Source organism: Micropterus salmoides, unplaced genomic scaffold (genome assembly GCF_014851395.1).
Source record: "Micropterus salmoides isolate LMB-PRFRI ecotype aquatic unplaced genomic scaffold, ASM1485139v1 Ms_hic_scaffold_8, whole genome shotgun sequence".
Taxonomy (NCBI): domain Eukaryota; kingdom Metazoa; phylum Chordata; class Actinopteri; order Centrarchiformes; family Centrarchidae; genus Micropterus; species Micropterus salmoides.
Genome location: NW_024044570.1, coordinates 7,968,718 through 7,983,224, shown reverse-complemented (window position 1 = coordinate 7,983,224; position 14,507 = coordinate 7,968,718). Strand labels below are relative to the sequence as shown.

The window sequence follows — 14,507 nt, the reverse complement described above, 5'->3', positions numbered from 1 at the left end:
CTATAATAATGAAGCATGCAGGGTGAAACAATAAACACAGTAAAATATCAAATTTTCATCACAGCAGATAAATCAATAATCAAATAATACATTGTTAGTTGCAGCCCTACACTGAGGTAGTTCTGGAAGCTTGTGGTGCATAAAAAGCTTACAAAGACACCTTATTATTTTTACCTTAATGTGTCACCTATCTGTATACTCCCAGAAGACAGATAGATCCAGAAAATTGGGATGAATAAATATAGTATAAAATATATTCAAGCTTTGACTGGGGGTGCCTACGTTAAGCGAGTCTTATCTTCAAGTTGCAGCTTCCAGAAATGACTTCCTCCCTCCCAATCCCTCACTTTCTATCTTCATCTACAGTATACCCCTATTAGTGCTACAGTAAGAAAGGAGTGGAGAGGATGTTGCTTCACTACTAACACTGCCACAATCTGAACCAAACACACTGTCCAGGCTTGCTTCATCCAGTCTCCACGCTCAAAATGATCCTGAGGGGGAAAAAATCTAAGTTTGTGGAATATAACTACATAAATGATCTGCTCTGCATGTGGCAGCTGTATCAGAGCTGGAGAAGTGACAGTAGCCTACAGTAAAGACAGCCAACTCCGACCTCCATCTGACGACCATTCAATGGCAAAATGCTGCAAACAGACGCACAGAATCAGCTGTATTTCCCTCCAACTCTCCATTTAAGTCCCTGTATTATCATTCATTTCCCAATACAATGAGAAACCTGACCCTTATAATGATGCATTTAAAGCTACAATCAGTGAAAATAAACTGTATTTTTGCAATATCAAGGAGCGCGAACGGACTTTCATACAGCATTTACTCTCATCCATGCATCTTGGTAACCAACAGTCAAGTGTCAAATAACTATTGATCAGTTTAACATATATAAACATGTTCTTTGTATCTCTAACAGCAGCAGACAGTTTGGTAGGAACCAGCAGCAGTTTCTACTCACCTACAAGAAACCGTGAGTTCAACTTTGGTGGCAGGTATCGCAGCGGTGAAAGGGTCTGCGTCCCCTGTACACGCCATATTCATCGAGCTGCCGCTTGGTCGATCACAAATCGCCCCGTATCCAGCGCCTTAACGGCGACATGAGAGGAACCAACAGAAGAGAACAGGGGAAATAAACAGCAAGTCTTACAAGGAGAAGATAACAAGCCGTTTGTTTCTGGAAGCGAGAAGCACCGGAGAGAGAAACGCGGACGCGGAGCTGCAGCGCGCCGAAGTCGCGTCTTCAGTGCGCCTCGGTGCTCCGGAGGAGAGAGGACGGTGTGAGGGGAGGGAATAGAGACACACACGCACACACGCACACACACACACGAACACAGAGAGTGTACAGTAGCCTACGTATCGACATGTAAGGACCCAATAGCTTGACAAAGATGAAAGATCATTTCTCCTTTCTCTTTAGATGAGTGATGATTTAAATGAGTTTAGGGTTTTGGAGATGATATTGTTTGGGATTAAAATGGTCAAGTGTAGTTTAGTTTAGGGCTGGGTTATGAAATAATGAGTTAAAAATCAACTGAAAAACGCAGAGAAATATGTTAGATGTATACAGGATAAACATGCTAGTGGCTCTGTGAGGCTGGCACAGTTTAGCTCCATACGGTTTAGCATTCGGGTCACAGAGATGAGTTAAAGCGGTGAATCGTTGTTTTTGTTTTGTTTTTAAATATCGTCAATAGATATCGTCAATTTTTGAAAACCCTAGCAGGTCGTTGAAAAACGTACTGCTGTTCTGACAATACTCTTTAGTTTAAACATCTACATGAAAAAAACTGTCTTCCTTCACACAGTTACAAAATATGCTTTTAACCATTGAGTAAAGTGACCAGATTTCTGAAATGAAAACCAGGGACATTTTTGGTTTGGTGGTCAGTATGTCATTAAAAAATATAATGTTATTATATATGAAATGAGACAGAAACTATAGCTTTTAGTCAATAAGTAGGCCTAGAGGCTGCAGTCACTTTCTAGCAAGTGGAATACTGCATTTTATGTGTTGTTTTGGCCATTTAAAGGTATTTTAAGAGGTAAAAAGTACTAGGTGAGTTATAATCTATCAAAAATAACCCTCATGAACATAATGAAGTAATTTCAGGGCAGAATCTACCTTTCAGTCAAGTGACTGCAATCAGGTTTCTGGCAAGTAGAATACTGTATGTTATGTGTTGTTTGTTGAGAGGTAAAAAGTACTAGGTGAGTTATAATCTGTCAAATATAAACCTCATGAATATAATCAAGTCATTTCATGGAAGAAATAACCTTACTGCCAATAATTAGAGGCTTCAATCACTTTCAGGCAAATGGAATACTGCATTTTATGTGTTGTTTAGGCCATTTAAAGGTATTTTAACATGTAAAAAGGACTGGATTGGTTGGTACACAGCAAGTTAAATAATGTAGAGTAATAAGGATAATTTATATATAACTCAGCAGTAAGTCATGTTAATTATAGGATACATTCAGTTTTCTAAATCTAAAAAAGGATATTAGACGTATACGCCTAACAAACACATATTCCATCGGCAGCAACAGGCATCTATTATAGAGGGTTTGCGTTCATGTCACTTCCTCTTCCGGAACACGCTGGACTGAGTGTCAAAACATCTGTAACCATGGCTGCGTTTAGCAAACCGGGAGTAAAACAAGTGATTATTTGCTCAAATTAAAGGCAGTCAGACTCGACAGTGATCCAGCTCTTTCCCATTTTAGATGTGTTGTTTGTGTTTTAGCTGATTCAAGCTAACACTGCTGCTGCTCGTCTTTCTGCCACTCAGTGAGCGTAACTGCGTTCTGTGACGTCATGCGCATACCCTCTATAGCCTACAATCACGTAAAGGTCAGACCTGGTTATGCTATAAAAAACACTTGTTTGGCCACAATTGTGATTATTCTGTTAAAAGAATCACAAAGACATACCTTTGCGACATAAAGTGATGTTTATTTGCACGTTATGGCTGTTTGATCCAGATAATGCGTAAAGAAACTGGGCAGTAACGTTATATGCTGCGCATCAGTTTCTGGCCACATAAAATCTGATTTCAGGTCCGTTAACACCTTTTACAGTCTATGATTAACACACAGTTAAAAACGGGGATATTTCCGGGGACAGGCCACCAAAACCGGGGACTGTCCCCAGAAAACGGGGATGTCTGGTCACCCAACCGTTGAGGCTTCTATGCAGGTAACGGCCGGCGGCCATCTTTGTTTTAGTTCTAAAACAGGCACAACTTCAGAAACTTGCCTTATTTTAGCATGCTAGTGTGATAGCATTTGCTAATTAGCACTAAACACAAAGTATGCTACAGGTAAGGCCAGGGATGTACTGAGACTAAAAGTCAGCCCGGGACTTTGAGACGGAGAGGCCTTTTATGCGAGCGCCCTTTAGGCGGGCATAACTATTTTTTGCAGTTATTTTAATACGTATTAATGTTTTGTTGTATACAGTGAATCAGATTATACTGAAGACCTTCAATAAACATCAGGATGACACCTACCTCTTTAGTTTGTATAAGCAAGGCAGCTCTGCACTGAACAAGACCAGGTCAGGCAAGCCTGAGTCAGTCAGAGGGCTAAAATACTTAAATATACTCAAAAACTACAACACATTCCCATAAAATAAAGCAGTGTGTATGGGTTTGCATAAAAATCAAATTGCTCATCTTGATCTAGGCCTCTCCCCTGGCTCAGCTTCCCCTGGCTGCTTTTACTGATTGTACAGTTACAAATGCGAGAAGAACATCTGTAATAAATGTGACAATAATCCATTCTCTAATTCTAAAAACACACTGCTCCTTTACCTTTCACTGTTTTGTCTGGTTCCATTTACCTTCTCCTCCTGTTGCTCCTCCTGTTGCTCCTCCTGTCCCTTCTCTCCCTCCTCATCAACATCACTGGGGTCATCATCACCCTGTTTCTGTGCATCACCTCCACAGTTAATCTACATAAAAACATACAGAGATTCCTCAGTTAATTTGGCACATTTAGCTGCCTCTTATGCCAACACTTTTTTCTTCTTAAATCTTATTTTTTTCGGCATCACACATATCTTTTTCCTCTTTCACTCTCTTCTCGCCACAATGGTCAGTCCGTCCCTGGGTAAGGCTGATGGTTATGTCTTTATGTTTTACAGGTATTTGGTCATAAAACTAAAGTATTGGACACATTTAAATTTCGACCTGCTGGCACTAGATGGAAAAACAGAGGCTCATCAAAGTTATTAAAATTCATCTTTTGGGGAACATGGATAGCTGTGGCACATTTAATGACAGTCTGTCCAAGAAATGTCAAGGCATTTCACTCCTAAACACAAATTTCAACATGCATGTATAATAAAGTGGCTGTTGACTGTAGGTTTATAACTTAAAAGTAATTCAGGAAAAACTGAGAATACTGTGGAAGGAATGTCTTGAACAGTATCTCATTTAACATAAATTTTTAAACCCCCAAACATTCATCGTTTGGGGGTTTAAAACACCAGGTTCAGGGCTTACTTAGTCCCTCAGACCTCGTTTGTATCCTTATTTGATGCAGATTAGACAAATATAATCTGGAATAACCGAATTGAGCCAGGCTGCTGCTGCTGCTGCTGCTGCAGCAGGTTAAAACATGTGGGTGTCCTGCAGAAACCAGGATTATTGTGGACCAAGGAGTGCACAGTTTACATCAGTTAGTCTACTAGTCTTCTGTTAATCTATTAATCATTTTGCTTCACTATTGTCTTGCTGTCTCACTGCCTATAAATGTTTTTGTTTATAGTGTACATGTGTTCTGCACACGGTGTCTGAGCCTTTCATTTACGCCTGTTTGTTAACGCTGTCTTGTGCACTAAGAGCAACGAACAATCCAGAGTCAAATTACTAGGCCGTGTACACAAACCTGGCCATATCTTTACAAAGTTTAATTTGAGCTTTAGACTTTGGTGTTAGGGTTAAAGTTATGGTTAAATTAAAGCTGAGTTAGATATAAGATATAGATTAAGATATGTAATATGCCAATGAGAGTGTTTTTATTTCTATTGTGGGCAGTATTGGGACAACATTTGGTAAATAGAAGGTTGTGCATTTATTTTTGTGTTAGATATAGATAAGGTTACAATGGAGCTTAAGTTGGGGTACAAGCAGTTGGTTTGGACAAGTAGTGGTTGGGATTGAGGTTGTGGTGAACCTCCAGTCAATGAATGTAAGTCAATATAGTGCCTTAGTGGTTTTGTGCAATTGAGGGAAAAATGCTTTTAGGAGGCTAACAAAGAGGGTGACCCTCAGACAGCTTGAGGTGAAACTGTATTTAATGTTCAATGAGTAAACTGTTAAGGCTGCCACCACCCCCACCTGTATTTGCCTGTGCTTTTAAGTAGGCTATCTTATGCTGAGCAGGTTGTGCAAGCCCACGCGGAGGATTGGCTGCACAAGGAGAGAAGGTCCCGCCTACTTCCTGGGTTTCCAGTTACCATGCCCTCGATTGGTGCGGCATGCTCTACGGGCCAATCAGATGGAGACCGTGACGACCACCACCTGCTTAAAAGCCTGCCGGGTCTGCCATTCGGGGCAGCAATTTGACCTGAGTTGCTTGCCTTGGGAATGCCTGTTGTAGAGCTTATAGTAGTGTTTTGTAACCTGTGCTAGACTTTGTGTCTTGACTTTGTGTGATTCACTGGGTGAAGGTAAGAGAGTGGGCCAGGGCTAAGCTTAGCTATCACTGACACCTTTCTTGCACACACCATAGTTGTTTTATGTTAGTTTTCATCAGGCTCAGGGGTGCTGTGCGTTTTGTGTTGTGTTTTTCAAATGCCGTAGGTTAGTGAGCTTTTGGTTTATTCTTGTTTTGTTAGTATCTCTGTAAGCAGTGATCCTCCTTTTGAGGATCTCCTTTTGTTATAATTGTTTGTTGATTTCCACAGCACCCATTGGCCCATCCTCTGTTTGTGCTCCACTTGCATTATTTCAAATAAATACCCTTTCAAACCAACAACATCTGGTTTATGTTTATGTCCCTATATCCCTAGACACCTCGGGACGTAACAAAACTTTAACAAAACAACAATAGATCCTGAGTGGTTGATAAGATTGCTGATCAGTAAACTCATTGATTAGGAGCATTTTAAAACTCACCATTAGGACTGTTCCTACTTTACTTCTTCCTTTTAATATAGCCTAAATGAGACTTGAGCTATTATTGTCTGCTAATTTAGCGGGATATGAGGTGTGAAGAGGCCCTGTGCTGTTGCAATTAAATTATCTCTTTTTACAGCAGTAGATTGACAGTTACTGTTAGAAATGAACTGTTTTGTTATTTAATTACTTGTTTGCACTAATGTTATGAGCTCATCTAATCATGCGGATGGGGTTGACTTGACCAAAGCTAAATTTCCCTAAAGCCATCCTTTAAAATATTTAAGCAATTGAGATGGAAAAATGTTAACAGAAAATTAGTCTTTCTCTCCCTGTAGTACTGTGATCAGGAGAAAATGCAATTATTGGTGTTTGGAGTATAACTGGAAAGTAATAAACCTAACAGTGTGACTACTAACATAAGTTTAGGAACAATGTTAATTTTAAAATTAAATAAGACGTGCAGTGTCTCAAAAGGAGACTGACGATGCATATGTAGCTGACGTGATAAATAACTAAACACAAAGCAAAAGTAAATATGAATTAGGTATGGATTGTTACTATTCTGTGTACCTACAACTTGTACAACACACTTTACTCTCCGGCCAGACGAAGTTTCCTGCTTCCTTCAATAACTGTCAGGTAAAATAGCGGTGTCGCATGAGCTGAGGCCAGTGTCAAACTTGAAAGGCTTAGGCCGTGTTGATTACATTGCGATTGGACAGAAATGTGTCACGCTGAAGCCAGATGACAAAGAACACCTGAGCAAAACAAACTCAATTAAACAGCTCAGCATGAAAATGAGAGCTAAAAATGGAAGTGTGTGTGTCAGATCCACTTAGTCTGAGGAAAGAGACAGAAAGTTCATTCTGCAGGTCAAACACCTGTTTGATCTACCAAGTAATAAGCTGTGTGTTTAAATGGGGGGTGATGTGGCTTTCACTGACATGCATGCTTCTGCCTTCCGAGTATCAAAATTTAGCTTCTCAGCATCCTGTTACAATTTTAATTTAGTGTGTTAGGATGCTAACATTTGCCAACTAGCCTCAAGGGAATGTCATTAGTTTTGTCCTAAATCAACAATCCACAAATTCAGGTTTTGACCTGATGATGCCCTGTGATGGACTGGTGACCTGTCCAGGGTGTACCCTGCCTTTCGCCCAATGTCAGCTGGGATTGGCTCCAGCCCCCCGCAACCCTGACGCAGGATAAGCGTTTGACGATGGATGGATGGATGGATGGATGACCTGATGATGCCCTGTGATGGACTGGTGACCTGTCCAGGGTGTACCCTGCCTTTCGCCCAATGTCAGCTGGGATTGGCTCCAGCCCCCCGCAACCCTGACGCAGGATAAGCAGTTGACGATGGATGGATGGATGGATGGATGGATGGATGACCTGATGATGGCATTACAGGAAGATCCAGGGGATCAGCAAGGCTATTACAGAGTATGCTGACGTGAACATGAATGTCTGTACAAAATTTCATGGCAGTACATCTAATAGTTGTTTAGTAATTTCAGTCTGGACCAGAGTGGCGGACTGACCAACAGACGGACAGAGCCATCCCTAGAATCACGCGGCTAGAATGGCTAATGAGCAAGAAAAGAAAAGTCAGAAAAATATTTTACGTGATTTGTTCTGTTAATCATCCTGCAAGCACTTGCCTTTATTTTGTGAGCTATGGAGAAGTCACAACCTTTAAGTTAGGACTACAGACACACTTTAGTTTGTCCACCTCTTATTGTACCATCAGGATTTTATTTTCGGGCATTTGATAGTAAGTTTAAGAACGTATCTTCTAATCTAGTCTTTACATTTATGGTAATAATATAACATAAAATGATGTTTTATGGTATTTTTTAATTAATCTTTAATTTTATTGAAATAGTGTTAAGATCAAATGATTCTGTCAATACATCCTATGCCTCTCTAAAGCAAACCAAAAAAAGTATAATACATGGCCAAAAGTATGTTGGCATCCTAACAAAGTAAATGAACACTTGAAAAGTCCACAAGATTTTTTGGCAGCAGAGATTTGCTCCCATTCAGCCACAAGAGCATAATGAGGTCCAACAATGATGAGGCGATAAGGCCTGCTGGCACACAGTCAGTTTTCAAGTTCATCCCAAAGGGGTTGAGGTTAGGGCTCTGAACAGGCCAGCCGTGTTCTTCCATCAAATTGAGAAAACCATTTCTGAACCTGTTGTTGTGCTCGGGTATCTTGACATGTTAAAACAAAAACAAACATTAACTAATCTGTCTAAAATAACATTGCATGCTGCAGCATTAAGAGGTCCCTTAATTGGAAATGAAGGGACAAAACCATGAAAAGGTTTGTGGACTGTGGTGTCCACATACCTTTTTCCCCATATAGTGTAATTACATGGCAGCCTCCACAAGTTTCCACCCTCTTTTAAGCTAAAACAGGCATCTCCATCCTGTATCGAATGTTTCTGTCACAGAGCCAAAATCACAATCTTTCTGCTTATCAGTATTTTGCCCTTTTCTCTGAGTCACATTTTGGATGAAGGAACTGAATGTGACTTCTACAATTTCAGTGTAATTTTCTGGCTAAAATGCTTTCTACTTACACTATAGCCCCCTCATCTCTACCTGAATTCAGCACCTGGCAATTTGTAGAACATAAAAACGACCACAAGATTACCTGACACCCATTTTCCTCCGAGACATTAGGGGGAAAAAATGGATGACCACTATGAATTATTTTGATTTCGTCTTCTTGTGGTGTTGCTGTCCTTCGGCCACATTTGAGACTTTTATCCAGGTAACAGTGAGAGAATGATCATCAACAGTGTTGGAAGCACCTTGCTGATGTTGCTTCATGCCAGGAACACAGTAGACATTTGAAATCCTAATTAAGTGTGAAAACTCTCAGCTTCACAGATTTAATGACTGTAGTCGTTGACAGGTACACTGTGTTCTGGATTAAGTCTGCTGGGCTTTTAAGAAACTAAAGTTAATAATCACTAGAATATAAACACTATTTGTGAGTCTAAAAAACAACCACAGCTGTATTGGCTCTATATCCACTGCAAACAGAAAGGAAGATAATGGACAACCATGGCAAACTCCATGCTACAGAATAGAAGAAAAATATATAGATTTGTTTGTAGAATCTTGAGCCAAGCAACACATACTTTTAAATGGTACAGTAAGATGTCTTTTTTTTGTACATTATAATGGAACGTCTGTTTCAACATTATGTTTATGATGAATAAACATCAAATAAACATAAGACAAGATAATGTGATTGTGATGAGTTACAGGTTCACTATGGTGTGAATACAGTGGTGAATATTCTGATATATTTTTACCCATACTAGCAGTGTGATGGCAGTGTTGACTGGTCGGTCCACCACTTTGGTCCAAAATGAAATATCTCAACAACCTCTTGATTGATTGCCATGAAATTTGCGTTCTCAGACGATGTATTTATATGATGCTGGCGATCATTTGACTTTCTTCTAGGTCCACCATGAAGTTGAGTGAATTTTGAGTGAAATGTCTTGACAGCTATTGGATGGATTGAAGTACGTTGGAATACATTTTTGGCTATGCTAGCATTATGGCTGTAGGGATGGCAATAATCAGTTAGTCAGTCCACCACTACTTTGGTAACGTCTGGACTGATAGCTATTTGAGAGATTTGATACAGACCTTCATGCCCCCCTCAAGATGAATTGTTAATACTTGATGACATTCCCATCATCCTCAGCTCTACTTTTTTGTTTAAGGCATTGTCATAGATAACTTTATTTAACCAGGAAAGGGCCTCACTTATGAACATCAGGGCTGCCAACTTTTCAATTTAGTTTGGATTGAGATTCGGTATTGCAGAGGTCTGTGCATTTTATGAGCAGGCCTTCTGTGACATTACCCATGTCAGGGGTTGGGGTCTGTTTTGTTCTACTGGGAGCAATGACATGGGGTTATATGATGGGTCTAAATTATCTCTGCCTTTATCTAGTACGAGTGCAATATTAGGTTCATACAGCAGCTGAGGGAGCGATCCAGATGAAGTGCTGAGTTTTATCATTTGTAATATAAAGGCGGATAGTAATTTAGAGAAGGCCTTTGTCCAACTCGTTATTAGCTTTGTTATTCGGGAACTATTTTATCACCTCTTGTAATTCCTACAAAGTAATTTTACATTAGAAATTTTCCTTGGAGATCCACATCGGCCATAAAATCATTAATCATTTCAGAATTACACATTAAGACAATTTTTAAGATTAATTCTTTAATATTGCATTTGAAGCTTGAGTTGAGCAAGTAGTTTGACTTTAATCTAAAAACTTGCATGACATGATTTGGGTTAATCCCTTAAATTGTAAAATAGTTTTTGCTTTAATATGCCAGTGTATCTGGACTGACAGAATTGTAGGCTATTATTTTCATGCCTCAGTGCCACAAATAGATTTCATATTATCAGAGTGTGAAGCAGCTCTGGCTGCTGGTAATTACTGTCTCTTCAATCTCCCTTTCTCTTAATTTGCCAGAGAGAACCAGTCTTGTTGTGATAGATGTATAGAGTCTTTCTCAAAGATATTAACCCCCTCAACTGGGTCTGACTCACTGGTGGATTCATTATTACAAGCTCATATTGCGCAGCTGAGTAGTGTTCAAACCCACTGAACATTTTAAACTCTAGATAAGATCCCAAACTTTCCAAAGATATAAATATATCAAGCTAAAATTTGGGGGAAATGTGTAAAAAATTATATTTTGATTTGATGTAATGGTGTCAAAGTACAGTACAGTATTAGGGCTGCAACTAACAATTATTTTCATTATTAATCAGGCTATTTTCTCAATTCTCAATCATTTGGTCTCTAAACATTAAAAATTCTAGAGCCATCAGATGTCTTGTTTGGTCCAACCAACAGTCCAAACCCCAAAAGTACTTAATGCACTGTAATATAAGACAAGATAAAGCATCAAATTCTCATATTTGAAGCTGAAACCAAAAATTTGGCAGTTTAGCGAGAACCAATTCATTTGCAACTGGTTACACAACAGAAAGACATAACTAGAATGGCTTTCAGAGACAAAACTAAACAATAGTAATTATGTTTATTTTAGTCAAATATTAGTGCTTATTCAAGTGTTTTGTAGCGCATTAAAGAAAGTTATGAAGGATTCACTGTCACAGAAAAATCACCAGGTGTGATTTGACATTGTTCAGTGTACAAAGGACTTTCATATCTAGGTTGTGCTGAGGCAGTTCAAAATCTCTCTCTGAGGGGCGGTGATCTGCTCAGCAGCAGGGCTGGAGTAAAAATGTGCACATCTCTGCATCTTGTGAAACAGCTGGTCATGCTGTTTTTAAATGAGGATTAATAGACTTACATCTAAGATAGAGGCTACTGACCAGTAAACACACGTGCTGTTTGTGGAAAAAGTCAGCAAGAACAGCAGTGGAATGGTAACGGGTTTGTTAAACAATTGGTACGTTTGTGTATAGTGAAAGAGATTTTTCATTTGGGGTTCTGAGGACAAAGTGAAAAGTACTTCTGAAGTGTTCTGGGTCAAATTCAACCCAACATAACCTCAGTGACATCTCACACACTCAACACTTTAACATTCCCATCAGGTGGCCGGTGATTGGCGCTGCCTGTCAGACAGTCCTGTAGATTTATGACGGCAGATCCTGATGGCCTCCCATGTCGCTCATTAGGCATCTGAACAAAGTCTTTGTCTCACTGGATTGTGGCGAAATTAATAGAGCTCCAAATCTGGGTTTTCAATCTGTACAACCAATACACTCTATCCTTAGACCCTCGTTCGGGTAAAGAAAAACCAAATGGCCTGGCTCTTAGTAAAAGTAATTTGTATGTACTGAACTTGGCTGGAAGGCACACATTACTGAAGAAGTTAATTACTGCGTAGGTGAAAAAGGACAACGGTGTGGTTATATATTATGAACTGCAGGGCACATGCAGCAACACTAGGGATGGCCAGATCAATACAAAGTGATGAACTCATATTCAGACACCGGTCAGTTCGCATTACCACCTATTAAAAGTATCAGTTTCAAAGATGGAAAATGTACTTTGTGGATTTCTGCTCTTCAATTGCTTATGTTTGTGTAAATGAGGAATGTAAACATGGCAGCTAAATGGAAATCAATTTAAGTGCGTGTGTAAAGTGATGACCTTCTTTTTCCATGTGATATGCAGTAGAACAAGTGTAAATGTTCATATTTGTTTAATTTAGATTTTAACTCATTTTGTGAAAAAGTTGACCTGTATATTAATAATTTCAATAGAATGATTGATTACTATCATGCAAAAAAAAGAACACAATCACTATCTGGAATATTGTAGCATGAAACATAATAGAACAGTAATAAATCAACGTAGATATAGAAAGTTAGATATACTGTCATTACATTTGTCTTTAATCTTTTTTTTTCCCAGTTTCTCTTTAAATAGTCTTCCTTAATTAACACCAACATCTCAAGACAGTATATATAACCAGCTTGGCTCTCTATGGGTTCACTTCACTGTTACCTCTTGTGTGTTACCTTAGATCTTTTACTTAAGTAAAAGTTCTAATGCCGCACTGTGAAAATAACCCACAAGTAAAATCCTGCATTCAAAACCTTTCTTAAGTCAAAGTATGCAGGTATTATTAGCAAAATTTACTATTAAAAGTACTCATTATGCTGTCAATGTATAATACTTCTGGATTAGTATTACTGTTGTGTAGGTTGTATTTTAGTGCTGTAGTTGTTTAAGCTAATTTGAACTTCCTTGCATATTGTTCGTATTCATGATGTCATGCATTATATTCTATAATAACAGTAGTTTATAGTGTTGCTATGTCAGATGTCAACTTTTCTGCTTTCAGCTTTGTAATGATGTATTTTCCAGATACGTGGTTTTCACTGGACAGGAAGGGTATGAAAGAGAACTAGTAAGTACGACAAATGTAGTTGAAAGTACAATATTGCAGATATTGTAGTGCAGTAGAAGTATAAATTTGCAGAAAATAGAAATTCTTAAGGAAAGTAAAAGTACCTTGAATTTATAACAGAACCATACTTGCTGCTTTCCACCACTTGTGTAATGCGTACAGTAACTAAGGTTACACATTTCTTTTGCTTTTCAGTCCTTGCTCTCCTCACTGCTGGTTGCCTGTAATGTTGCCAGTAAGGCTGGATTATCAGCCGGGCAATGCCTCCAGGCCCCCAGACAGCTCAATGTTCAAAATGCCAGGTCTGTAATATTAAAGATGTTGCAAATGTGTTTGGAAAATACAGAACTAATCACACATACCATAATGAGTTCTAGCTGAGGGCCTCTGTGTCAAAATCTACATGGTGTACATTCCTAAAGAGATTATAATTTTTATCCAACTCACCAGGGGTCAGTGGGTACCCACACAAATCATGGCCCTGAAGGCTCCTAGTGGGCTAATTGGGGATTGTCAGTGGAGGAATCTTAGCCATTTTACTAGCCAAATGCCTGAAATGTCAGGTATTTTTGGATATTGACAGCCCTGAGGATTGTCTCTGGTCAGTCCTGTAGCTGCTGCTACTGCCATCTTGTGGTAAATTTCTACCACTTCATACCTTTTTTTTTTTTTTTTTTTTTTTATCTCAAAACCACCATCGGCCTTACATTTTTAGTTGCAGCAAACTGACGTGAAAACAAACACATTAACTCTGGGAATTAGAGCAGGAGACAAAAATTTAAATGAAGAGCTCTTAACAGAAGTGTTGGAGGTGTCTGGGCACATATTTGAAAATCATTTGCAAATCATCTGGCCATGTGAAAAGATTAAGATATTTTGGGAGAACCTCAAGAGACATTTAGATTATGAGATCATCAAGAACAGCAACATATTTCATCTCTGATTGATAACGGATGAAGTAGCATTAAGAAGAAGCCTTCATCTCGGTTAAAATCTACTGGCTGCAGAAAAAAAAATGGAACCTCCCAGACTAAAACATTTGAATGAAAAACTGATGTTGGGAGTAATGGAAAACAGTCCCTAAAATGACATTATATCTGGATCCAGTAGCAGATATAATTGTTCATTATTAATGTATCCGTCAACAGCAATAACTCATGTTTGTGCCCATAAGAGGCGGCTAGTGTACAAACAAATAATGATACAGTAAAACAGTTGTAATAAAATGTCTTCATACAAGTTAAAACTGTTGACACTGCATCAATGAGCACAGTGTCAAACAAATGTGAAACTACTTTTCTTAGACAGATTTGTAAAAACAACACGACACATTTGACTGTGGATATTTCAGTAAGTAAGCTGCAGATATAACAACAGCGATAAATCCTTAAATCACTGATAGAAGTAGGAAAAAATGCACAGAGTTGG

The 14,507-nt window shown here is 38.8% G+C and overlaps 1 protein-coding gene across 1 annotated transcript in view; it reads right to left on the bottom strand.

Annotated features, from left to right (window-relative positions):
• LOC119893721 (copine-8-like) overlaps positions 1-1,254 on the bottom strand; it is a 60,752-nt gene extending 59,498 nt beyond the window's left edge. The window contains exon 1 of the mRNA XM_038706051.1: positions 974-1,254. Coding sequence (XP_038561979.1) covers positions 974-1,056 — 83 coding nt within the window. The 5' untranslated portion in view covers positions 1,057-1,254. The remainder of the gene's footprint in view (positions 1-973) is intronic.
• Positions 1,255-14,507: the final 13,253 nt, after the last annotated feature.